This window comes from Fusarium vanettenii, assembly GCF_000151355.1.
Source record: "Fusarium vanettenii 77-13-4 chromosome 3 genomic scaffold NECHAsca_2_chr3_3_0, whole genome shotgun sequence".
NCBI lineage: Eukaryota > Fungi > Ascomycota > Sordariomycetes > Hypocreales > Nectriaceae > Fusarium > Fusarium vanettenii.
In genome coordinates, this window is record NW_003315880.1 from 2864634 (window position 1) to 2890957 (window position 26324).

The 26324-nt window shown below is 52.3% G+C and overlaps 9 protein-coding genes across 9 annotated transcripts; 5 read left to right on the forward strand and 4 right to left on the reverse strand.

Moving 5' to 3' along the window:
• Positions 1–620: 620 nt before the first annotated feature.
• Positions 621–1767, reverse strand: NECHADRAFT_78113 (uncharacterized protein; the record flags this gene model as incomplete). Its single annotated transcript, XM_003053232.1, has 3 exons — positions 621–972; positions 1046–1268; positions 1428–1767. 3 exons carry the CDS (start codon positions 1765–1767, stop codon positions 621–623), a joined length of 915 nt encoding a protein of 304 aa, XP_003053278.1.
• A 3449-nt stretch (positions 1768–5216) lies between these two features.
• NECHADRAFT_18627 (uncharacterized protein) lies at positions 5217–5822 on the forward strand (the record flags this gene model as incomplete). The annotated part of the gene is made up of 1 exon (XM_003052733.1): positions 5217–5822. A coding segment is annotated over one exon (606 nt), but the record flags the coding sequence as incomplete, so codon positions are not given.
• Positions 5823–6466: 644 nt separating this feature from the next.
• On the reverse strand, positions 6467–7088 carry NECHADRAFT_78115 (uncharacterized protein; the record flags this gene model as incomplete). The annotated part of the gene is made up of 3 exons (XM_003053233.1): positions 6467–6829; positions 6956–7007; positions 7078–7088. The coding sequence occupies 3 exons, from the start codon at positions 7086–7088 to the stop codon at positions 6467–6469; spliced, it is 426 nt and encodes a 141-aa protein (XP_003053279.1).
• An 893-nt stretch (positions 7089–7981) lies between these two features.
• Positions 7982–8983, forward strand: NECHADRAFT_35215 (uncharacterized protein; the record flags this gene model as incomplete). Its single annotated transcript, XM_003052734.1, has 1 exon — positions 7982–8983. One exon carries the CDS (start codon positions 7982–7984, stop codon positions 8981–8983), a length of 1002 nt encoding a protein of 333 aa, XP_003052780.1.
• A 927-nt stretch (positions 8984–9910) lies between these two features.
• On the reverse strand, positions 9911–11958 carry NECHADRAFT_35700 (uncharacterized protein; the record flags this gene model as incomplete). Its single annotated transcript, XM_003053234.1, has 5 exons — positions 9911–11106; positions 11159–11307; positions 11360–11542; positions 11601–11628; positions 11790–11958. 5 exons carry the CDS (start codon positions 11956–11958, stop codon positions 9911–9913), a joined length of 1725 nt encoding a protein of 574 aa, XP_003053280.1.
• Positions 11959–16431: 4473 nt separating this feature from the next.
• Positions 16432–19719, forward strand: NECHADRAFT_99752 (uncharacterized protein; the record flags this gene model as incomplete). Its single annotated transcript, XM_003052735.1, has 2 exons — positions 16432–16732; positions 16781–19719. The coding sequence occupies 2 exons, from the start codon at positions 16432–16434 to the stop codon at positions 19288–19290; spliced, it is 2811 nt and encodes a 936-aa protein (XP_003052781.1). The 3' UTR covers positions 19291–19719.
• A 248-nt stretch (positions 19720–19967) lies between these two features.
• NECHADRAFT_78119 (uncharacterized protein) lies at positions 19968–20934 on the forward strand (the record flags this gene model as incomplete). Its single annotated transcript, XM_003052736.1, has 2 exons — positions 19968–20036; positions 20392–20934. 2 exons carry the CDS (start codon positions 19968–19970, stop codon positions 20932–20934), a joined length of 612 nt encoding a protein of 203 aa, XP_003052782.1.
• A 1902-nt stretch (positions 20935–22836) lies between these two features.
• NECHADRAFT_78120 (uncharacterized protein) lies at positions 22837–24006 on the forward strand (the record flags this gene model as incomplete). Its single annotated transcript, XM_003052737.1, has 3 exons — positions 22837–23494; positions 23548–23713; positions 23769–24006. 3 exons carry the CDS (start codon positions 22837–22839, stop codon positions 24004–24006), a joined length of 1062 nt encoding a protein of 353 aa, XP_003052783.1.
• A 1204-nt stretch (positions 24007–25210) lies between these two features.
• Positions 25211–25787, reverse strand: NECHADRAFT_35433 (uncharacterized protein; the record flags this gene model as incomplete). The annotated part of the gene is made up of 2 exons (XM_003053235.1): positions 25211–25558; positions 25626–25787. The coding sequence occupies 2 exons, from the start codon at positions 25785–25787 to the stop codon at positions 25211–25213; spliced, it is 510 nt and encodes a 169-aa protein (XP_003053281.1).
• Positions 25788–26324: the final 537 nt, after the last annotated feature.

Consider the following 26324-nt stretch of genomic DNA (forward strand, 5'->3'; position numbering starts at 1 on the left):
AGAGTGGACAACGTTTTTGGCCTAGCTTTGCTGCACAAACACTCTCTTCTCCGCGAGGGGGAACGACTCACAGAGGTCAGGGGAACATCCAACCCGTTGGCCTTCGAGGTTGGACACCCCTCCGTCTGGAAGTGCAAGTCCGATGACCGCCAGCTTGTCCCACTCGAATTTTCCATTGAGCCTTGTGATGTCAACTGGCAGAATTCGAACATACAGGCATTCCTCGCAGAGTTTTCTGAGCTCCTTACGAAGCTCGGAGCTGGCCAAATCCTAGGTTAATGCCGGTATCCTGGCGACGGCTATCCAGGACGTGTCGAGTTCACGACCGGTCGTAGCAACGTGAACTTGACCCCCGAGGAAGTAAGTTGACCTGGGTCCAATATTTTTCGATGAGTGTGAAGCTGAGTTCTCTCAGGCACAGAAATATCTCCCTTCCGGTGGTACCCGGGAGGCAGCATGGTTTTACACGGAGGACTTTATCCAGCGTGATTGCAGATGCAACTGCTTCACAACTCCGGCACACAATCATTCTCATGGATACACTGTCGGGAATTAAGTAGCATAGAGCTAGGCGCTTCTATAAGCGCCATCATCAACACTTCCATGAATCAATCTTGCCTTTATATCTTGCTCCCATTCTGCTTCGGCCCTTTGACCGGAGGGCTCCAGTCACACTCTGCCATGGCCCGGTGGATGTCGATGCGACTAGCGGCAGTGAGCCACCAATACCTAGCGATCTCATCCTCGCGAGCGAGAACTCGGTAGTAGTTCATCAGCATAATGTTCCCTTCCTCTCTGAATGCTCTTTCCTTGACGCATTCCAGGTAGAAAGCGCGGTCCTGTTCCATCTGCTCAGTATTGCGCGCTGTCCAGTCATATCCTTCACCTTTGACTGGCTCATGGGTAAGGAATCGTGGGTAGACTGCCGCAAACTGAAGCGGCATAAGTTCAGCCCATCCGAGGTCAATAATGCTGAAATGTGTTACCATGGTTTAAGCAGATTTAATGACGAGACTGCCCACTGATAGCCAGCCAGTTGACTTACCCCTGAACAGTACAATGATTACCATCAACAATGATGTTATTTCCTGAGAGGTCGCCATGAACTAGCACGTGAGGTGCGGTATCTAGTTCGGGTATCCAGTAACTCTTGGTGAGTTCCATTTGTCGCTTGCACTCAGCGACTGTACCACCAGGAAGGCTACCAGCTTGGGCACGGGTGATCTTGCGATGGATTTTCGACTCAATCCAGTCCAAGGCAGTCTCTTCTATTCTCTGAATTAGAAAAAGGCCAAAGCGTAGCAAGGGAAGCTTACTTCTCTCATTAATGCAGATCAAATCTAGACTTGCATCCGCAACAGAGCGAAGCACCCTCCTACGCTTATCCTTCTCAGCCGGCTGAGTATCTGACCAACATCAAGGTTTACCCTCAGCCCAGCCGAGCGCTAGGAACGGCGCGCGGAGTGAGTTTTCCGTCGTGCTGCTGAAAGCAAGGAGCGGTTGGAAAAAGCGTAACCCGGCGTTATCGATTCGTTGCCGAATCTCAGTCTCTCGCTTGAGAAGAAGGGGCGTATGAGGGTTCGTTCGGTTCTTAGGGATGCGAATAGATACACGGTTATCGTCGGAGCTCTCGAGAGCATAGACAATGTATTCTCCGCCGCAAAGAGGCTCGACTTCGGTGTTGTGAATGAAATGGCATGGTGAGCCTGTCACTTTAGTCGCTAAAGTGCGTACATCCGCTGAGCTAGGATTGAGGATCCCTGCCATATTTGACGAACAACCTGGAGGAGCTAATGAGCTTGACTATTAGCGATGAACCCTGTCTCTGCTGAGTTTTTCCCTACCAGCGAGCGACGCAGCAAGGCTATAGAGTGTCTTTAGTGTCCAGCAGGCTATTGGCCGGGCACCCGAGAGTCTTCGATCACAAGGAGTAGTCGTCTCAAGGCTTTCGTATGAAAAGTTGTTTGGAAGTGGTTGTCAAAGGCGATGTGCCGCGTCGGCACCACTGTCATCAGATGCCGAGCGGGATATAACCAAGTGTCCTTCCGTCTTTCCGTCTTGAAACTACGTTTTTAGGCTCCGGACGAGGCTGAAATCGGGCTAATTGCAGGCCACGACAGAAGAGGTAGTGTGCCTCTAGACGAACGGGGCAGATGCGTCGCGAAGAAAGGCGGGAAGAGAGGCAGCGACCGATCCGTCGGGGGAAAGCTGCGTAGAGGGCGCGTCTTCGTCTTCCAGTCTTGGTTCAAGGACGTAGGAAACTGCGAGCCAGTGCCATCACTTGCAGCCTGAGGCAAGGCAGCAATGAGCGATGGATGACCTCTGCCCGCCCACCAAAATCAGACAACACACGCCAATTGGCTCGAGCGGAGGTCACGGTAGCTAAAATGAATAGCGTCCGAATTCAAAGCAACCAGGGTGCTGTTCTCATTTATATTCGAGCTTCCTGAAAAGGCGGCCACTGGGGGTGGGTAGACGAACCCTGCTCCGAGCCTATCCCGGACCCATGGCCGTCAAGTAGATCACGGAAGTGGGGCATTGACGCCGTCTCCGATCCGGGGCCCCGTACTCCGTAGACAGTGGCCATTTGTGTCAAAGTCGTGCCGGAGAAACTCAACCCCGCTCAACACCGTCACCGGACAAAACTAGAAGGGGATCTTCTCAACCAGTTGAGGAATGTGCACTGGTCCTTTGAATATGAGTGCTGGTTTGCCCGCAGCACAAGCCCACCTGTTTCAGCAACCACTCACCGAAAGCTGACTGGGTTGGAATCCAAGGGCGTCTTGAGAGTCCGCCACGTTGACATGGGAGATATCACAGGTTGCACTGTGGAAAACCAAGGAGGCTTGCCCCAGTGACTGATACATGGGTCTTGGCTAGCATACAACGCGATGCCACAACACTAAATGACTGCTGCCGAACGTATCACATCCCCGCAGGCCGTCAAGACCCGGCTTATCGATAAGGCTGGGCCAGCCTGCCCGGCAACAGCTCGGAAATTTTCGCCATCATCAGACCCCGCATCCCATCCCGAGCAAGCAAAACAGCGAGCCGGAACGTATATGGTCATGATCCTTTCGTTATTCCATTCCGCGCAAAGATATTAACATCATTTGGCACATTAGAGAGGTGCCCCGGACCCTTCTTTGTCAAAAGCAGTTTCCTGTCATGTACAAATGACACAGTCGTGCAGTTGGCGTCGCAATCGAACACGCTGATTGACCCTGCAGCGTACTCGTGGAATCTCTTTGGTTGCTCACCCTCAAACGACTCGTTCGTAATGTCCACCCAGAGACGTTCCTAAGATAGATTAGCCTCGAAAATACGTAAGGATTAAGCTCATATACCAAATCATCTGCAGTGGTTTTGGCCATGGTTGATCGTAGCTTTGGTTTTTATGGTCTCGTATGATTGACTCGCCCGTCCATCCGCGCGCAAGTTCTACCTTTAAAGATCCGGTAGGTTGGTGCCCAAATGAGGGCCTAACCTGTACAACGCACGACCGGAAACACACGCGCGTAGGTCGTTACGGCTTCCGATCCTATTCCGGGACCGGGTACAAGTTGTGGCTTGTCATCGCGAAGCATTACATGGCCAAGTTCAGTAAATTTAATCCTCATTTCTGGTCTCACTGAGTGACATGTGTCTCCTAGTCTTCATCTTGGTTGGCTGAACCGCAACCAGCACACAGTGATCTGTAGAAAGGGGCCCAACCGACAGTAAGCTGGGTGGTGCCATCAGACGCAAATCGCGATAGCGAGGTTGAAGAGAACATCAGTTGTATTCGGGTTACTCCCATACCCACGGCCTTTATCCGGGGGTGAACTCGCTGTTTGTATTAACACAACCAGGTTCGCAACTGGGTACGGAAGTCAATAGGCTGGGTCTACAGGCCCCAAGTTGTCTGATAAAGCGCAAAAAGTCTCAAGCGCCTTACGCACAATATTTTATTAATCAGATAGACCCTGACACCCAAAACATTATAACCGAAGATGATTTAAACTTCCTGGCCATCATCGATTGGGAGTTCGCTCAAACTGCCCCTTGGCAAGTAAATCACTACCCGATGCCTTTTCCACTGTCATGGCCGGACGAGAGGATTAAAAACACCTTGTATAATCCTCAGCATCTCGCGCACAAGAATATATCACGACAGGCCCTCGCCAGGCGGCTATACCACACCCAGTTCCAAGATGCCGAAGCAAAACTTCACTAGGGAGGACTATGCCTTGGCGGTAGATTCGTAGAGGTGTTGGACCTGGGTGAATGCACGAAACATCTAATCGAACAAAGGTTTCTTTCATACCACCCTGCTTCCTCTAGCGCCAGCTCAAACAAAGACCACCAACATGACGAGGCGACCTTAAAAGCGACTCAAATATCCTCTCAACTTCCTACCCTCTCATTATTGACTCTCTCTCTCTCTAACAGATCGCTCATGGCAGGACCGCAGAATCGAAAGCGGCAGCACGCCGACCAGACCTCGCGAGCCGACATCGAACCTCCAGCGAGGAAGACCAAGACGAGAAGCGAAATCGAGCTTGACGCTTGGTGGTCTTGGGAATACCCCCCCGAGTTCTGGGCCAGACTGTCCGAGATCAACCTGAGCCACAGGGCCTTGAAGGAACTCGACAGACAGACCGGAACGCAGCGCTTTCCTTATCCAGCCAGTCCCATCAGACAAGCCCTCTCACGCACCACAACCTCTCGAGAGCTGGCTCGGTTCGCGAGACACGGCGGCCCAGATTTGCGAGATCTCAGAGGAGTAAGTTAATAGGAGCTTAGTCTACGAAGCTTCTGACAAGTCCATCCAGTACCCCCACCTACCAATCGAAAATCGACACATTGGCGCAAGCCGATCTTCGCGAAGCCGGAAGACCAAGTCAACAGATCCAGCCTCGACTTTTACCACCCCGAGGACGACGGAGACAAAGAAGTCAACACCCTATAACCGCAACTTTGATTTGCATTTAACCGAAAACGCCATCCATCCAGAATGGAAATCGCGGGAGCCGGACTTGGAGGAAATAATGGCGGCCCTGGTAGTCCCGAGGCCGTCACTCTCGTCTTCCAAGTTCTCTGACGGTGCATTTGAGGCCTTTCGGAAGAGAAACAGCCGGGCCGAGTATGAGGACGATATGGACGACGTGCTGGCAAATATCATACCAACCATTCTTGGTCCAAGTCAAGCCAACCGTTACTGCGCGAGAAACACGGTGTTTGCGAATCTCGAGCCGCTCACAGATGGCACCATTGTAGCGCCCAAGCCAGACATCTACTATGGCGCGTACCCCGATCAGCTGGCTCGATCTGCCCGCAACGAGCTCGCTGGCCACGTCGTCCCGTCAATCATGGAGGACAGGCCGATGGTGCCTAACGCCTTCTTGGAAGTCAAAGGACCGAATGACACACCAGCAGAAGCAGCGCGACAAGCTCGCTACCACGGAGCAGTTGGGTCTCGCGGCATCCATAGTCTACAAAACTACGGGGCGGAGGAGCCAGAATATGATGGCAAGGCCTATACCTTCAGCTCAATATACTACGGTGGCGCACTCAAGTTGCTCGCCCATCATGTCACGGCGCCGACGACCGAGGGAGGGCGGCCTGAGTATCATATGACTCAGGTAAACGCTTATGCTGTGACCAGTGATCTTGACACATTCGTCAAGGGGGCTGGGGCGCTCAGGAATATGCTGGATTTTGCTGAACAGCGCCGAGACGACTTTGTCCGGGCCGCAAATGCCAGAGCGTCTCAACTGGAGACAGTTGCCAGCCAAGAACGCACCACAGCCGAGATACAGCCTCCAGAAGACTCAGCTGATGAATTGGCGCTTTCCCCTCCCCGTTATCTCTGCGAGGGCGATGATTCACAGGACCCGTCAGCCATTGATCCACCAACGAGCCTCATAGCAAGCTTCGCGTCGAGCTCCGGCCTTGACAAGGGCCGGCCGGAGCTGCGACGCAGCCCACGTAACCGAGGGAAGGACGGGTCGTCTACCACTGTTACAGGACCAGAAGTGGCGAGCAGAGGCAAGTCCTTGTAGGTGCAGATATATTGGAAGAAAGGAAAACTCTGCTGCCTCAATATGCGAAAGCAGGAGATCAGGATAGGAGGCAGGGATTGGAAGCAAGTGCTTCTATTGGCAAAGTCCCAAGTCCGGAAAGTGCCCGTGGATCCCGGGAGGAATCAGGTTAGTGATTAGATGGCGCTTATAGGATCTAATTATCGCAATACTTTTGTTGTCAGTTGTCGCTAGACTTGTCCACCTCACGATCCCCCCGGGACATGCTGATTTCACCACTTTAAATTCACAAACAACTGAGCAAAGGGTGATGACCATCCCGAAGCCGCACCCAATACCCTCATCAAGATCCTTCCGTTTCGCACCCTACTTCTCCACTAGAGCATTCAAATCGACAACACCCGGCCATCGCCCCTCTTCCGCACAAGGCAAATCTAGAAGCCTCAGTCCCTGCCACGCCAGACCGACAGGATCTTGTCAGCCTCTTGACGTGCCTTGGCGACTACTTCCATACTTTGCCTATCCCAGGAGAGGCCCTTCAAGGCTGTATACCGATCCTGAACATGATGCAGGATGGCAATGTCTCGTTGGTCTATCTTGAGCTTGAGGAATTGCGAGGAGCAAAGCCGGCAGATTTCCGCCCTGTCCTTTGATGGCATGTTGGGGTAGGCCTTGTCCAGTTTTTGCAACCACTTTTCTTTCTCAACTGCTTTTCTTTCACTATAGTCGGATTCAACCTTTTTAAAGATGTCCTTTGGCACGTAGAGACCCTTGTGCCTTGCAAACTCGTACTTGGTCGAGGGGAGCTATGAGAATAATTAGATTAGAGGGAATGGTCGGTATTATTAGCTTAATACTTGCGTAATATGCGTAGATCTTCTTGTTTGCCCCTTGAGCGAGAACGCGACAGCGTCGAGTTATAAATGGACTACCAGCAGGCACGAGGATGTATCCTCTTGGCGGATACTGGCCGTCAAAAATAATCTACGTAATTGGGAGTAAGATGGCACAAATCTAGAAAAAACGGTAAGAAAAGATGAGGTATAGCACGTACCTCTTCTCCATGCTTGTTTGAATAAGCACTGCGCTGTTGACTGGTCGCGGATTTGATCCAAGAGGTAGAAGAAGCTGACAAGTTTACCGTCACATGGTGATTTCCAGGAACGGGAGTATTCAGCGTGCGAGGCAAACTTATTAGACGAAACATAGGTATGCGCTGAGGAAATGACTTTGAAGCTACTGCAGTTCCTCGTGGAAGTGAACAACAAAGGCTTGTCCCCCTCAGCCTTGTCACACACAATTGTGTGTTTGAGATGCACGTGACAAGCCACTCGACCCAAAAGTGAGTCCCAATTCAACCTGACTGACCGCCAAGGCAATATTAGAAAAAGGGAGTCTTGATTCACACGGAAGCCATGAGGTTGGTGGCGAGGCACAGGTGCCCGTTTGGGGCATACATTCTCCAAGACAAGACGTAGCGAATTCAGGAACTAAGAATACAAAGGCCGTCGAGATCAGATGGATCCAAGCCCACAAGTGGATACACGGAAACGGGAGCCCAAAAAAATCCACATTGAAACAGTTTGGTTGTGAAGGAACAGGTAGTAACCGACGTCGTGAAGTTGCTAGAGGTCTAACCCTGGAGGAACAACACCAAACGCCTTGACTAGGACGGGAAGCGAGGAAATACTAGTGAGGAACGACCTAGCAGACCAGTATGGACACAGTAGCAATCTCATGTTTGTAATCTGATATGCCGTGTACCAGTCAGTGTGGAGGATTAAGCCACTTGGTTTTGTTGCTCCAGCGAGTGCTTGTTTTGCAATGCAAGATTACCTACTGAGAATTTCCCAACACAACTCTCAACATCTCACATTGCTAAACCTGTTCACACCAGCCTTGTATCTCTCTCTCCAAAAACTTCTATACATATTTTCCCGGATTCAAAAGACCCGAATATGCCGTCTGACAAGGTTCTTGATATTTGTGCATATCATCGACGCGACTTTGACCTTGTGCTCGTGCGGTCACGTCTTCATGAAACTCAATCAGTCTCAAAGTCTCTCCAAACAACTTTCGAAACCTCGCCGACTTCAGGGCTCGGTGTCCTAGACTCTCTCCCCGTGGAGCTACTATGGATCATTCTTCGCAACCTCGACCTGCTCTCTTTTTTTCGGTTCCGCCACATCAACCGGCGAGCCCGTGCTCTAGCTACTGCCGTCTTGGAATATCGAGCAGTCGTTAGACATGGGCTGGAAGGTTTGCGTGGTGTTTTACGCGGTGGCCTGGGACAAGCCTTTACGATTAGGGATTTGTATATCCCTTTGGTCTCAGAAAAGTGCACCTTGTGTGGTGAATTCGGGGGCTTTTTATTTCTCGTCACCGCCACTCGCTGCTGCTTTGCCTGCATCAAAAGTTCACCAGATTTGCGCGTCATTTCTCCTTCGACTCTCTCCAGATTGGCCAAGATATCCCCCAAACGGTTACACCAGGCACTGGGATCAGGGCTGCGCACCGTGTCTGGTATATACTCTATGGAAGAGAAGCTGGTCAGACGACCAACATTCCTGGTCGCTTCACAGCCAGCCATTGCGCGATTACAACTACTCGGCCTTCTCAACCAAAACACAATCGGGGCGTTGTCAAAATGGAATGAGCATGAAAATCAGCGTTTCATGGCGTCTACTGCGTTCCCGTGGTACGATCCGTACAGCGGCAAGGTTGAGAGTGGTGTTTGTTGTAAAGGATGTCAAGTCAAGGAGGAGAATCTACTTGTCGGGAGCGATGAGAGGGATCATGTGTTTTCGAGATCTGGTTACCTGTCTCATTTTGAATCCTGCACAGAAGCACAGAAGCTATGGGATCAGAGCGAAGGCGGGGCAAGGCCTGTTCAGGAACCTGAATTCACTCGCCGCTGTGGTCATTTCAGCCTACTGGATCTTGATGGGTTGCCAAGGTAACACGGCAACGGCTAATGACCGTTGGCAATAGTCTTGTTCTATGTTAGTAAAAGCCCTTTGAGGCCCTTGTTACTCTGTCGGGGTGTTGACTCCTAGCACTTACTCGGAAAATAATAGGAGGGATGCTTTAGAATGTTACACACTCCTCAAGCTCTCTGACCAGACAGAAAGCGTTGGATTTCTGGCATGGCATGTTGGATGAAGCATGATGAGATCTAAACTGTTCGCATTCATGGCTTGGTATCGCAATCATCCAACGCTGCCATCGTGATGATGATGATGATGATGATGCAGTCACATCCCCAACTCTTGAATGACTCAATGCGCACCACGGTCACTTCTCGACGCTCACGCTGCCCCCATCCGTAGCTTCACCCAAACCATCTTGTATAGTTAGCGGTGCTGCCCAATCCTCCACTGCATACTGTACACATCCATCCATCTATCCATCACCAACGCTCCAACACTATAGGTTAAGCGCGCATTCTCACATGAGACTCATCACCACTGGAGCCCAACACCACCATCTGCCCATCATGATAGGCCGACAAAAATACCAGTTTAGTACTTGCGTATTCTCGAATCTTCCTTCTCATAGGACAAGTTATTGCATCATGCATCTTTTTCTTTCATTCCCGTATCCGTCATAATCTATTGCGAGCTTCTCTTGGCTGTCTAAGTGATTCAACAAAGCATAACACTCGCACTTCTTTTCCCCGTCCGTTATATAATGTTTCCTTCTCTTGATAAAAAATAACGCCGATCCCGTATTTCACTTGCGCTCTTGAAAATCTCATGAGCGTCTCGTAGCATCATGCGTACCGCGACGCTGTGGTTTAGCCCGCCTCCTCTTAAATCGATCGAGGCAAGCAGCTTGTGGGTATCTCCCTCTTCGACTCCCCAGTAGTCAATCCATCCAGTCATCCCTTACAGGCGGTCGAGGAGACCACGGCTCTCGAGGAGCAGGACAATCTCATGCACAATGGAACGGACAGTCTGCTTCTCAAGGTCGACAACGAGGTCGGCCTTGGCAGGGGCCTCATAGGGGTCGTCGACACCGGTGAAGTTCTTAATCTCACCCTTGCGGGCAGCAGCGTAGACACCACGGCGATCGGTCTTCTCGCAGTACTCGAGAGGGGTGGCGACGTGCACGAGGAAGAAGGGACCGGACTTCTCGATGAGGTCACGGGCAGCCTGGCGAGCCTCCTCGAAGGGAGCGATGGGGGCGGCGATGACGGCGGCACCGGCCTTGGTGAGCTCAGAGGCGACAAAGGCAATGCGGGAGATGTTGAGGTCGCGGTCCTTGCGGCTGAAGCCAAGCTCAGGGGAGAGCTCGTGTCGGACGTTCTCGCCGAGGAGCATGGACACGGAGCGGCCACCACCCTGGTTGAGAGTGACCTGCAGGGCACGGGCGATGGTGTCCTTGCCGCTGTTTTGGTAACCAGTCATGAAGACGGTGAAACCCTTCTGGGCGGGCAGGGGGTTCTGCTCGCGGAGGACCTTGACGACCTCGGGGTAGGAGAACCAGGCGGGGATCTCCTTGCCGGTTCGGAGACGGTGTCGCAGCTCAGTACCGGAGATGTTGGTGGTGCGGGTGCCCTCGGGGATCTCGTTGGCGGGGAGGTACTCGTCGGTGTCGGGGAGGTAGATCATCTCCTGGAACTCGACCATCTTGATGCCAAGCTCCTCCTGGTGCTCTTGGACGAGGTACTGAGCATCATAAGGACCATAGTGGTCCTTACCCTGCTTGTTCTTGCCGGGACCGGCGTGGTCGCGACCAACGATGAAGTGAGTAGCACCGTGGTTCTTGCGGATGATGGCGTGCCAGAGGGCCTCACGGGGACCACCCATGCGCATGGCCAGAGGAAGAAGAGCCAGAGCGGCCATGCCGTTGGGGTATCGGGGCAGGAGAGCCTTGTAGACACGGACACGGGTGAAGTGGTCAATGTCACCGGGCTTGGTGAGACCGACGACGGGCTGGATGAGGACGTTGGCCTGCTGGGAGCGGGCGGCGCGGACCGTCAACTCACGGTGAGCACGGTGCATGGGGTTTCGGGTCTGGAAAGCGACGACCTTTTGCCAGCCGAGCTTGTTGAAGTGAGAGCGGAGCTCAGAGGGGGTGACTGCATCGTCATTAGCCTCATGCGCCAAGTTAAAGTGAGGAGCGACACTTACAGCGGAGGTCGAGGAAGTCGTAGTGCTCAAGACGGTTGATAGCCTCGAGCTTACCACCAACGTAGAACTCCTGGGCGGTGGAGAAGAGGTACTTGATACCGGGGTGAGTATCGTCGTCGCTGCCAAAGACCTTCTTGGCCTCGTTGACCCTGCAATGCCTTGTAAGTATGATGTACAGTATGCGCCATTGAGACCACCTACTTGTCGGGTCGGTAGACATCCTCAACAGTGAGGATGGCGAGGTTTCGGTCGTCACGGAGATCGCGGAGGGTGATGCGAGCACCGGGCTTGATGCTCAGCCGGTCAATGGTGGCCTGGTCAACATCGAGGTTGATGGGCATGGAGAAGAGGGCGCCATCAGCGAGGCGGTTGGTCTCGACGACACTAGAAGCTCAATTAGCCCCTGCTGAGAGCTTGTTCTGGATCAAGCGATCAAACATACCTGTTGTAGTCCTTCTCAGTGAGGAAACCTGTTGAATTGCTCGTCAATTGATGTCCTCATAAAAGATCTCGTCGCAAAGGTCAGGGGTCGGAGATGCGGGGGCGGGGTCATTGCCCGTGCACGCCATCATCATCGCGGCGGGGGAACAAGCCAAGCATCAGCATCAGCATTGGTGTCAGCAGCTCTTACCTTCAATGGGAGAGAAGCCACCGTTGAGGATCAGCTCAAGATCGCAAAGGTGACGCTCAGTGAGGACAAGGGCGGGGAGCTTCTCGGACTCGGCCTGGAGCTCGGCCTGGCGAGGCAGATCGCGGGCGAAGAGGTCCTTCAGGACACCGCCGTGAGGAGCGTTGGCCATTGTGATGTGATGTGTGGTCGAGGTGTTTCTGGAGAAGAAGAGAAGGAGTTGAAGCTTCAGGAACCGAGTCGAGGATCAAGGTTCAAGAAGAAGGGGTCTCGAGACTTTTAAAAAAGAGACAAGAGAACCGGGGGCAGAGCACGCAATCGTGGGGGGAAAGACGATTGCACGAGTGATACTCGGGGAATGGATGACAACGGAGGACGGGAGAGAGGATGAACAAGAACGAGAGCCGTCAGCCGAGGGGAAGGGAGCGGTTGATTTTAAATCACGTCCGGATACAGACAAAGGTACAGTCCATCTTGTTGCGTCCACCCTGTCATGTCTACTAGTTTCCCCCGTCCCTGCCAGGCTCAAACATGACTTGCTGGGGCTTATGACATGGAGGGGTGTACGGCGAGTGGGAAAATCGAGTGAAAAAATTGCGTGGCCATTGACAAACGGACGAAATCGGCGGCCTGCGTGCAATGTCCTTCTCCCAGACGCCCATCCTCACCGTGAAAGAGAAAAAAAAACAATGGGGTTGTGGTTTTAGCTCTCGATGACGTGCTCGGGACTTGAGGCTTATACCTGCCGCCGACGACCCTAGAGGCCAATCAGGAGCCCGCGAGACCGGACAAGGCGGCGCTAGGTCCTCGGAGCATCGCTCTCGGGCGGCGTTGGAAGCGACCTTGATTGTTGGAGATCATGATGGGTGTTTTTCAGGAGGCACAGTTGCCATGGTTGAAGCTTTGAACTATCAAGGAGTAGAAGGCTTGCGCGGCTCTGGGCTCGGGACGTCTACCAAGACATGGTCCCTGCAACCACAAAGCCGTGATGTGGGATGTAAGCCTCGTCCTCCCCTGAGAATCATGCCTCATGCGGCCGGGTTCCTGGTGCCGTGCCGTGGCGACAAGACGGAGACTCTCCTCTTGTGCCCTTTTTCTTTTAGCCCCGCATCGCATCCCACTGCGCAAGAAGCGAACGAGACATTCCACGGACATGTTCCATGTGGCACGACCATCCATCCACATGCATCCACGTCCGAGCATCCACACCCACCTCCGGCTGGCTCAGAGGGACGAGTCGAGTCGAGTCGCTCGTGGGCACGCAATAATCTAGACCCTCACGTCTGCTGCTTCTCCGAGGCGCCTACGTCTTGGCTCGATCACGACTTGAATTCTTTTTATTCATTAACTGATGTTGGATGGTCTTCCGGTCCGGTCAGTCCCCCCCGTAGCCTTGCGTCTAGACGCCGTTGCTGGGGTGGTTCCGCCGACTAGGGCGGCAGTTCCCCCGAGCAGATGCGGTTGTCGGGTCGGGCGATCGCCCGGAAAGTGGTGGAAGCAGAAAAAAAAAAAGTCGAGTGCTCCATTTCCCCTCAGTCATGATGGATCATGTTAGTAATCCTGTGTCTGACATTGATGCGACGACGCTTGCCTTGGTTACCCCGGACATTCCATTCTGCACTTGTTAACGCCGTGGCCGATGAAAATGTTCTTGGGGAGTATTTTGACCATGGCACAAAACTGTGTTGTCCATGCAGAATTGTCGGTTCGAGACGCCTGTTGTGGTTTGCGATTAGACATGCTCAATTGACCCTTCGTCAAGGTGCCCCCGGCCTGTCCCCTGGCGATCTGGGTTCACGGAACCTCGGGTTGTTTGAAGGATCCTTTGGACCCTTGAATCGACACGCAATGTCATTTAAATCCGGTGGTTGATGGCCTGTAGCCGCGCGTATCTTTGATTGAAGCTTCGTCAACTGTTGTAGCAAACTCATAAAACCTCGACGTTTCCATGACCAAGGAGAACTGTCATTGTAACCCACACTTCCTTGATCCAGACTTGTTCGTGTCTCGGGGGCTAACTCTCCTGCAACGGCCCGTGGGGGAGACAAGGTGCGTGGTGGAGCACGGCTGTTGGATAACACGATGCGGCAGTACAAAACGCATCATGAAAGGCGACATGTACGCATAAAATTGCCAGCCGGAGTGATCAAGTGGACAACGAGTGCAGATTCTTCGATGGCGTCACCGGCGAGTTGATGATGGCAATGGACATTGCATCTCCAAGCCTCCCTCATTGTGGTCTCTACTGAGAGAAGGTCGTGTGACTGAAGCGCTCACCTCTCACAAGCCAGTCAATATTGAACTATTGAACAGATGCGACAAGGTAATGGTGAACCATTGTTCAACCATCAACTCGCTCGACGCTTGTGGTTGTCGCATTTGGTCAGCACCTTTTCATGATGGGCGGAAAACCCGCGGGATGGAGGTGCTGGGCGCGAGCGGACTGGCCAGCCACCTGCAACGCATCATTTTGTGGAATTTAGTCGCCATCGACGCCAAGGCCCGGTCCCGCGATCCGGTCCCATCGGGGCATCCACAGCCGACCATGAACGAAAAATAAGGTCGACGAGGAGATCTTCAAGATGGGAGTGTCTGCCGACGGTCCGAAGAGCTGTCGCATTCGATGGGGATGGTCAGTCTTGACGGAAACACCATATGTGAATATCATGACTCAATGATGCTTTGTTCGCGCCCGACCGCAACGGACTCCTCCAAAGCGCCGTGCATCCGCCCAAGGATGTTTCGGAATAGTCTCAAGCCAGTGCCCTCAACCTTTAATGACGAGTCGATTCAACCCAACCGCCTGCTCTTAACACTGGCGCTGCCTCATCTTGACCAGGATGAAGGCCTGAGCGGTGGATGACATTGCAACTAACACAAGCTGCCTAGCCACACATGCCAGGATAGCAATGAAACACCAAAAGGTAAAATATCTCAAAACTCGCCATCAGATGAGCATCTATCATATCCTGACGGAGTATGCTTTGAGTGCTTCTTGCTTAGGCAAAGCCAAGCGTTGACTAAAGTATCCGTGATTAACTCGAACCCCCATTGTGATCGCCGTGGAGGTTCTCCCGGCTAATATAACAGTGATCCATTTCTTCGATCGCCTTGTGCTAGGCGAGATTGGAAAGTCGGCGACAATATGGCCGTTTTCCGTTCTCCCAAAGCCCAGCCACTTGCTCGTATCTTTCCGCTCCCGCGTATAACACCACTGCGGGATCTCCGGAAGATGGCTGGTGATAATTTGGCCAACAATGTGCCAAGATCAAGTGCCCGCCGAAAAAGAGCGGGCAGGTCGTTGGAGCAGCCACGATCCTTTCACCACTCTGAAATCATTTCAGCGCTTCTCATGCGCCATCTCCAATCAAGACATGTCAAATCGCATCCATCTCCATCCCAGAGGCCGGCACCAGCTGAGACGGTGGTTGAAAGTACGACACGTGGAGATCAAGTCACTGAGAGGCCCCCGCCCCTCGATTAAAGCATGATGCGTCGTCGGCCAATCGTTACTCGTTGTTGCCCAATTCCAAGACCAAACTTGACGGGAAAAGCGGTGGGGGAATCAAGTTTTTGCTGGACTGGAAACCTCCAACATTCTGGATGTTTGAATCATGTTACGAGTGCATGGTGGGTGCTGTCGTGAGAACGGCCGACGCGACAGAAATGCGCCAAGTTGGGAATTCATGTTGAACCAGAAGTAAGCGTCAGCCAAGCACAGCGGAATGAAAGGTCTAATGAGGGCATTCGTAGACCTTGAATAGCTGAAGACAGGGTTGTCTCTTGATGTTGGAGGGAAATGGTGTGTGGGCCGCTTGGGGGCAGGTCCAGAAAAGTCCCGAAAGGGGTGCTTCGTAGGTGCATTTTCGCAATCGCAAATGGAAGGTGCAATGACACCACGGGGCACTTGCTTTCTTTGCGAAAGCGCGCCGACCACCTCTTGATTGCCTCAGAAGGGTCCAATCGAGACTTGGGTCTATGGGGACTTTTTTTTCTCTCTAGCAACACCAGCCTCCTCTTGCTCCCTTTTACCACCTACGGATACTACTGCTCGCGCAAGTCTCTCTGTTACGCGCCGTAAACTGCGCATCATTTCGCTGTCCGTTTCCTGAAACTCCCCTGCAGATGCCAGCCTATCAACCTTAAATCACAAGCTGCGATCGCTGGTGGCTTTCTCGGCCGCTGCGCCACTTCTTGGTCTTTGTCTCCTGGGGTTACACCTACGTCAAACGACACGAGATTTTGCATTGGCACCAAGAATACCAAGAGTCAAAACTCTCACACGACTTGTTCCTCTCCTCCTTTTTTCCCTCTCCGATCGACCGGTTGATACCTGAAAACCCGATCCCCGCCGCTTGCGCTCCTTCGCGACGTCCTCGTCTTTCTCGAGACCCCCGTTCGCGAATTCGAGATCCTTGCGATCTTCTCCCCGAGACAGACACGGCAGCTCTGAAACCTTGCCCGCCAACCTTCATGATCGAGTCGCCCACACCTCGAGAACCCATTACCCGATTTTCTCTCTTCTACGGCCTCTCGATATAAGAGTCTTTCGAAATAACCACTTTGGTGTCGCGAAATCTACCCCGGGCGGGATCGCCCGCCATCCCGCTTCATCCGGCCCCCTAACGACCCGTTGCCGTTCGAAATGTTCGCGACTCGACGGCCCGCAAGGGCTTTGGTGGCCTTGCTCTCTGCCATCAGTCTCGTCCCAACAGTTTGCGCCCAGGATCCGGTCCTCATCAACGGGACAGATGCCGATGGTGTCTATCGTGACGATCTCGATGTTAGTCGAACTCCGGCTCTATACACGGGCGACTTTGGCGACTGTTTGAGTGGTGGAAGTTTGTTCAATGTTACCGCTTTCGATGCTGCGTATTATGCCGACAACCTCACGGTATCTTTTCACTTATACGGAAGCTCCAATATCCGTCGTGAAAATGTCATGAGTATGTATGGGGAATTCGTCTAAGCCAACCTAGCTAACCGGGCTATAGTGCACCTTTCTATCGAAGTATACGGTGAAGAGAGATTCAACAAAACTTACGATCCATGCAAGTCCAACGTTACGAGCCTCTGCCCACTCGAGGCTGGCGAAGGCATTCAAGCATATATCGCTACCGAGATCTCCCCCGACGACATTGCTGGCATCCCATCTATCGCCTTGAACATTCCCGATTTGGAGGGCTTTGCCCGTCTGCGGATTTTTGCCAACTCGACACAGACCGAGATAGGTTGTTTTCAGGCCACCATGAGTAACGGACAAAGCTTCTCTCAGCCGGAGTATGTGGGAAGTATTGTGGGTGTCTTTGTCTTCGCCGCCGCCTTGGCTTCTTTTGCGACGGCCATCTACGGTCTCCAGATTCCGCACATGAGGATGCACTACGCTCACTCTTTCTCGATTTTGGTCATCTTTGAAACATTCCAGTCCATCTTCTTTTCAGGAGCACTCTCGGTTGACTGGCCTACCGTTCTGCCTGCCTGGTGGAGCAACTTTGCATGGACTGCTGGCATGTTTGCGAGCGACAGCATGGTTGATGCCATCAGCCCCTTTGCCGGTGTCACCGGAAACGCTAGCCAAGTTGGCTCTGCGGGATCGGTTCCCATCAATAACGGAGGTGGACTGAAACAGCAGATTTACGGTCGATCACTTATACGCCGGTCACTGCATGTTGATGATGTCCTTCAGTCTCTTGCTAAGCGCAATGAGTTCAACGCGAGTGATCCATATGATTATACTTGGGCAGGAAAGCCACGAAATCCCGGGATGCCCCTCCCAGGTGATTACGGTGGTTTCGCAGGCACGCTTTCTCGTATCAACATTCCCCTGTACGACGCGTTCATCGTCGGTCTGATTTGGCTTTGTGTTATACTGGCAGCTGTTGCCATCTTCGTTGTAACAGCCAAGCTGCTCCTCGACTTGTCTCGCAAGATGAAGTTGATCAAGTCTGATGGGTTCGACTTTTTCCGTTCGCACTGGCTTGGATACATGGTGGCAGGTCTGCTGCGAACACTCTTCATTGCCTTCTTCACCATGATGACACTGACCACGTACCAATTCACTTTGGGTGCGCCTGCAGGTCCGAAAGCTATTGCCGCCGTCATCTTCGCCATGTTCCTTGGACTTGCTGCACTCGCGGCCTATGCTTGTGCCGTTAGATTGCGCGAGGGCAAGTATCAAGTTGTTTCCGACTCGATCCGCTTTGAGGAAGGAAAACTGTTCAAGAAGGTGCCTTTCATTGCAGCAACACTAGAGAGTTCGATTGGCGAGGAGGAGCAGGCCCAGAAGCCTCGACTCTTTGGCAGCATGGCAGTTCGACGCATCAAGTTCACCGACAACGATCCCAACCGAGTGAATGTACACCAAGACGCAGGCTACATCAAGCGCTTTGGATGGCTCTCGGCGAGATATCGACGCACACGATGGTGGTTCTTTGCTGTCTATCTTGCCTACCAGTTCATTCGAGCGTGCTTTATCGGTGGAGGTCGAGGAAACCCGTTGGCTCAGGTCTACGGACTCTTTGTCTTTGAGATACTCGCCCTGGTTGCCGTTATCAAGATGAAGCCTTTTGAGGGATCTCGCAACACCACGGCGGCGATCTGGCTGTTGTCGATCTCCAAAATTATCACCACTGGCTTCTCGATTGCCCTTCTGCCTTCGTTCAATCTCAGTCGTATCGTTGCGACAGTCTTTGGCATGATCATCATTGTGGTCCAAGCCTTCCTGGCCGTTGCGATTCTGGTCTTGATTGCCCTGGGCATGATTTCGACGTGGATGTCTCTGTCTCGCAACCGCGAAGAGTTTCCCAAGGATCTCGACCCGATTCGAGTCCGATACTTTGAGCACATGGAAGTCCGAGCCAGGGACTTGCCCAAGTCGAAGGGAGTCGAGGTGATCCCAGAGCCTCCCAAGCCTACTTTTAGAGTCAACAGTGTTCGACGCGAGCGAAAGGTGGTTGAAGACAACTCATTCCCGATGCTCGAAGGAACAGGAGGCGACGTCCCAGATCATCCAATGCACCCGCTCAACCGGCGGAGTCGGGCAAACAGCGCCAGCTCTCGACACTCTGTTAACAGCCTGCCTCGCTCTGGACGCACCCACCGTGCTTCATGGAGCTCAAAGGACTTTGCGGAGTGGGATGCTGAGATGAACCGAGGAGATACGGCACGGGTCAGCCGCATGAGGAGTAGCTCTCTGCGTATGCAGGCAGCGAGGTATTCCGTGTCTCGACCACCGATGACACCAACCCGGGAGTCAGCCGAGTTCCCTCGCATGAGCGTCAACTTGATGGGATCCGAGGATAAGGAGGTGATTGCCGAGGACAAGACTGAGGAGACGACCGACACACCGAAAAGGAGGAAGAGGACTGTGAGCTGGGCCGACCAAACAACGGTACCTAGCTCTTCCGATTCTTCAGACAACACAAGCAAGGACAACACTATTCAAGAGAAGGAGGAACCAAAGAAGAGCCAAGACGACGAGGTCAAGGCCAAAATCGAGCCATGAGCAAATCGTGACTCGTTGAGCGACGGCCCTTGCATTTCATTTTAGACACGGCCTCATTGCTCATTTATTCGCACCGCATTTTGGAGTTTTTTATTACGACTAGGCGAGGGGTTGGCATTTGATTCAGCAAGCAAGCAAGCAAGCATCAACGACGGGATTTGAAAAAGTAAGCATTTTGTAAATACACGGCATGTTCCCGTCTCCCTGCCAGGCCAGGCGAGGTGGATTTTGTTTTCTTTCGTTACCCAGGTACCTTACCTACCTACACTGAGATGTGACATGACGAGACGCAAGAATATAGAGAACCTGGCCGGATTTGGCGGCTGGGGAGTTTGATGTTTGGATGCTGGAGATTGGCCACAGATATGTAGATAGTTTATTGAACCATTTGAACAGAGCATGTGCGCAATAATTAGTTGACTGGGATGGATCAGCTTGTTGAGTGTGGGTGACCCTGCTCAACACCCTATACTTGCCCTCTTGTAGAATCTTGGTGAAACAAGACGAGGGATCATGAGGTTAAAGTCGGGTCCTGAGACCAAGGTTGATGACATTGAGGTTTCATCCCGATTCAGCAACTACCCTGCGTGTGATATTCATCTCATGTTTGAACTGATTCAAACGCTCACCACATTTAACCAGAATCCTTCGCAGCTGACTTGAGCATCAACGCCAACATGGCATGCGACTTGGTCAAGGGAACTAGATTGGACTTGGTGTCATTATCACGATCCATGCTCAAGAGTGTGAGCGCGAGGAGTCAAACAAGAACAGTTCGTCATTGAAGCAATTGCCATTTTGGTCTACGTAGTCACTGAAGTTCTGTAGTTGGTGACGAACCAGAGCAAACGAACAACTGTTATTGAGAACGCTTCTGGAAAGAAGCCATCCAAGAGAATGCCACGTAACAATGGACTATATGCTGCGCTGCAAACACTGGGCTTTCATCTATTGTCCTAAATGGTATCTCAATGAATCGTTTGAGTCTCACCAGAAGCCATTGCACTCATCCAGATGACCCCAAGAGAAGAAACAGAACTTGTCAACTCTTCCCGCCTCAGCCCTTGAGAAGCTTGAGTTCGTCAACACATTCCCGAATAGCATCATCAACAGCACTCTCGAGAATCCAACAGACCCCCCACAATGGCCCCAGATCCTATGACCGATGAGATGAAGGAGGATATCCGTCGTATGACGGAGACCCTGACCAACCAGTCCACCATTGAGCTGCTTACCCGAGCCGGGAACCAAGCCAAGTACAATCGGTGGGACCTGAAGGAGCGAAAGAAGGCTCGGGAGGAGGCCATGGCACGAGCTGAAAACGACGGCAATGCCGGGGACTACGAAGAGGATGTCACTCGAGACACAGAAGCCAGTGTTGCCGACACCACTGGCATCAACGAGGCCAACGTCACGGATGCCGGCGCCAACGAGACCAATGCCACTGACGTCTCCGAGGCAAAGAGCAAGGTCACAACCAAGGTCACAACCAAGGTCACAACCAAGGTCAAGGATGTCGTTTCCCGCGTCACAAAGGCAATGAACCGCTTGAGCATGACCAAGAAGGGAGCTGGTGACAAGACGGCCGCAGACGACAAGGGCAAGTCTGGCCACGGCAGCAAGCAGGGTGACAACAAGGCTTGATCACCTGGATGAAGTTGCAAGCCAAGAACATGCACTGTTCTCTTCCTTTTCTTTCTTTTTTCTTTTGTTACTATCTGCAGAGGTAAGTGTTTGCTTTTCTCTGAACGAGGCCCCGACTAATGGACGCTTGCAGCAGCAGCAGCAGCACCATTACAGGAGCAGCAGCATGACTGCAGCAGCAGCGCGATTGCAGCAGAAGGGTGATTGCAGCATCATCTCCGCCATGGAGCGGACAGAAAGGCAAGCGGTGGCGTTCAAGGAGGGTATCGTCAGTGGAATTACTCAACATGTAACAGGGACGGGGCAAGGATCAAGGCGTGATGGGACGATACTGCAGAAAACACATCATTAATCTTTTTTGGAATCGATCGATTAGTTCTCAACAAATGAGAGCTTGCTACTACCCTACCCCAAGATGCCAAGTCTGTGAACACCTCATCTCATCTTGTTTGCTCTACAGCCCCTGCAAGGGATGTAATGCCCTCGTGTGCAGTTTGAGCAGCGGGCTACCTAATCCGACACTCGACATACCCGTTGCCTGCCTCGAGATCTCGCTCTCACCGGTCAAACGAACGAAAAAAAAAGATATGCGGGGAGACGGGCACCCACGTTTTTTTGAGGCCCCAAGTGAGACATATGCAACCTGGGGCTGGCTGTTGCTGCAAACACCCGTTTGCAACCCACCTCACCAGCCCATGCAGGCTGTCCTCTTTTTTTGCGTTGAAGATGGAGGGGTGAGCAAATCTTGTAGATCCAATCTCACGATCGGAGAGATGCAGATTTATCATGCAGGCTCTGGGAAACAAAAGAGTACGTCTTTGTACTGTGTACTATACCTTTGTATCTTGTCGAGGCGTTCATGTCTCAGTGCCGTGTGCGTGTTTGTCCCCCAACCGGGTTGCCGGCATATGTAGGAGTTCACCGGAAGCTTGATCCCGGAGATTTCGATCTAGGTTGCGTTGTATTGCAGCAAGGCTAGGGCTGTGTACCCGGGTCTAGAGTATACTACCTTGTTTAAACATGGCTGACATGGAGAAACCTCAGTCGTGCACTTTGTAGCATAACCTGTCAAGCCTGTTGTCGTACAGCTTCAAGTAGCAAGTAGTCACGTCACAATCACATAGTATTCTACACACTCCCCTCCTCTCGAGTCGAGTGCAGCCACTCGTCGAGGACTCTGCCGTGTCTGCATCTACCCGTAGCGTCCTGCACCTTGAAGAATCTGGGAGGTACTGGTTTTTTTTGTGAGGGGTCAGGACACGGCTCGAGATTTTTGTTTGTCCCCCCCCCCCTTTGACGGGGAAAAAAAAAAGCAAAATACAAGGGTTGCAAAATCGGTGGCGTTCTTTCAACGACTGTCGAGTACGATCGGCAAAGATACCAAGCCCTAGCACCACACAGTATACTTGATGACGAGGTGTTAGATTTGCTTCTTTTCATAGCCCCCGTGTTCCCGAGAGTCATCAGTCGACGTGGCGCCGCCAACGACTACGGGTTGGTCTTCAGGCAGCGACACTAATGCTAGCTGCCGTGTGGGAAAACGGTTCGAGACAAGAGAAACCGAGACAAGAGATTATGTAGGTCTTTTTTTTGTGTTTGTTTGCTCGCTATGACTCTGAGCTTGATGGATGGGTGCATCGGCCAGTCTCAGATGTCATCACGAGATTGGTTCTCGATCTGTAGCAACTCCTTTTCAGATACTGGACGAGTCCTCGCTGTACTACGTTGATAAATGGAACCTCTTTGACTCTATCCTCTCTTCTTTCTTCAGACTCTTTTGTCCTTCCCCAGATCTCTTCCACAACTTATCTGTCCCATCTTCATCTGTCCTTTTCCACAGTCACACACACACACACACACACACGCACACATACCCCTGAACAACACTTCAACACTTCAACAATGTCTCAAGTCAACTTCCTCTTCGAGTACCCTTCCGTCGGTCGCGACGTAGTCTCTCAGTCTGCCCCCGGTGTCAACGGCCCAACTTACGGCCCTGACCCGGAAGTCCATCCTTACGAGGACGACTCGGGTAGTGACAGTGAAGACTACGAAAGCGAAGCCGATGATGAGGAAGAGGAGGAGAAGCCTGAGGAGCCCGAGCTTGATTGGCATCCTCATGCTATCAACTTCCTCGCTCAAATTCCTCCGGATGACGCTGCCTGGTCTAGTTACCTCCCACGCAATGGAGCTGTGAACTCTCTGTGCCACCGTCTCCGAATCCCCTTTCTCTTCCCCGGCATCAGGGGTAACATGGACTGGGAGAGGTTCTTTGCAGAGTGCAAATGGCATCTCGCCCGGGCATGCAACAACCCTCCCCTGGCGTCACTCTTCACTCTGGTCTTCATTGCTGCGTGCCACATCGCCGCGGCCGACGGCTTGCCCCGCGCGATTTGCCTCAATGGGATGAGGGAGTGCGTCAGGCAGTGCGGAATCTGGGAGTACGAGCTCACGGACCCCATGATTGACAGGCTCCGAGAAGGTGCCGTCAAGGGCATCTGGATCCTCAACGAGTACACCAGGACCGTTGGGGTTCGCGCTCACGAGATCCCCCTGTTCAGTAGGTTTCCCCTTCATCCGGATCTGTGATCATGTATCTGAATGTTTGAACAGCTTCTGACTGTCTGCAGCTGTTCCTGCGATGTACTCCGGCGTGTATAACCTATGTCAAAGGTCGTATCCCGTTTACATACCGGCCAACCACGCCGCTGCATTCCGAGTGCCTCGAGACCCCATCCATGGTGTACAGTATGTTAGGAGGGCCTAAGTCGAAGTTTCAGTAAGTCCTGTCCAAACCCCGCAGCATAACCCTTTTACTAACAAACTGTCACCAGGTATCAAGAAATCTGCCAGATCCTGCAACCCGAGGGAGTGCCGCTGCCTCTGTACAAGGACATCTGTATGGCCGATGTCATGGAGTATGATGAGGATGAGAGTGATGAGGAGGACATGGATGATTATGATGGGCTTGTTTGTGATTTCAAGTATCAGTACGCGTGTTCGTGGCCGCATCCGATGGGCTTGTTCAGGAAAGACAGCTCCAAGGGTTTCAAGCCTCCGTTGTCTTTGTGATTTGGGTAAAATTGTTTTGAGATTCGGAGTGTGTGTATTCAGATTGTTTCATCAATAATATGAGTTTGTTCTTTCAACCATGACAAGATGAGTGCCGAGTGTGAAAGCCTACTGCATGTTCTGGCTCTTCTACACCTCCGGAGGCATACCAGCCGAGGAGGGCATGCCTCTGCTAGACTACCCGGGTACCACGATACCCTATTAGATCAAGAGTGGCGATACGTGCGAGGAGAATGCGGAGATCTCTTGTGATGCCCTTAAGCCTGAGCATCGGATTTGCCTGCCTAATAATGGCACCAAGGACATAGGATCAGTGGGGGGCCCGGGGGCAAGGACGAGGAGGAGGCCCTGCTCTCCTGATGTGATGCCCTGCCCTTCACTGCTGCACTGTCACCTTGTTGATCATATTACTCCCGTTCTCATGGTGCCAGGTGGACTGAAAAAACACCGCCGCTGTCCCCATACCATTTTGGTGCCAGTACCGGCGGCGTTCTTTTCAGACCACCTGGGTGCCAAGGAGAGTGTGAGACATGGGGGCAGACACAATCTTCAACGCAAAGACGGCATTTCAACGGGGTATCCCGAGACACACTAACTGAGAATGAGGCCCCCACGCGGGTGAAAGAAAACAGGGCCCGTCCTCACGTACAATTTGTATGGGGCGGGCGGCCTTGTAATCTTTCACCCGCGTGGCCCCTTATCGAGGACTCGTTCCCAGCATGTCTTGGTTGATTCAAGGGACATCAACTGTATGATACCGGTGTCTATTTGGTAGCAAACAACTGATCCCATATGTTAGTGCCATAAGATGCCTCGGGAATATTGGGATAATGAGACGAGAGAATCGGACGAGCAGTTCAGTCGGGACACTTCAATCTCATGGTAAAGACATACGAGCTCAAACGTCAAACAAGTGTATTCAAAGTAGGTAACGACAGACTATGTATCCCTTTCAAACTCATAACCAAGACCAAGCAACCAAACCGTAGTGCATCCAAAGTAGGTAACGACAGACTGAATATCACTTTCAAACACATAACCAAGAACCAAGAACCAAGGACCAAGCAACCAAACCGTAGTGCATCCCATGGAGGTAACGACAGACACTGTACATCCCTTTCAAACTCACAACCAAAAACCAAGCGACCAAACCGTAGTGCCCCTATTGCCAAAGCCCAAGCATCAAAAACTCCACGTATCCAAATCAAGGGACATACACCTCCCACCCCCTGATCTGTGGGACCGCAAGCTTATAAAGCATGATGTAGATGAAGCGAACGCTTCCATTGCCAGTGAACCGCATGCCCATCTCGTTCAGAAAGAGGACAGTGTCGGCATGCCAGTAGGCGGTAATGACATAGTCTGTTCCCCGGGGGAGGAGCTCGATGGGCGCCTTGTAGGCGCCCAGAGGCATCAGGAGCCCGATGGTATCTGGGCTAGGCCAAATAGTGCAGCCTGCCTCGAGACGAAAGGCCTCCGGGTGGAAGAAGGGTTGGGTGATGTCCTTGATGACGGCGTTGTTGCTTGAGGACCAGGACAAAAGGGGGTTGTACTATGCGTTCATGTTAGACTTGTTGGCAAATGCAAAAGTTGAGAAGACTTACCATCCCGCGCAAGACAGCTTTGACCACGGCCTCACAAGATGGAGGTAGTCCGTAAGAAAAAAGTCTGACCTTCTTCTCCCAGGGGGTGAGACACATGAGCTCGCCGATCGCCTCTCTCTGCAAGACTCGAGTGTACAGGTCGTACTCGAAGACGGCGAACCGGGGATCCATGGCCATGGTGTCGGTAAGGTATTGTGGGACAAAGTTTTGGTGAGATGTGTGTTGGGTAAGGGGTTGTGGAGCAGAGTGCTGGTCGAGTGTTGGTCGAGATGTGTGTTGAAGTGATGAGATGCTGTGAAACTGATGCTGTGGTGGATGATGTGAAGATGAACGGACTTGGAAGCCCTTTTTATGATTCATCGGACAGGTGAAAGCCGTGCAACAAGAACATTGACACTCTTACAGCCTGAGCAGAGACAGTATCGTTTGCTTGCTTCGTTCCATCTTCACATTGACGATGCATAAGCTACTGCCAAACGCCGATACCCCTTCAAACTCGACTGACTCCTACCTGAGAAAGCAAGCAAATAACCGGTAATCATTCCGGTACAATGCATTAGTCCATTATTTGCCCGGTGAAGACCCCGGCTCTCTCGTCGCGGAAGCAGGATCCGGAGACAACCCCCATAGGCAGCAAACGGAAGCTCGCAGGACACGATACACCGGAGGTTCCTCCTATCTTGCCGCCATTCGTTCTTCCCATGTTTGCTCTCC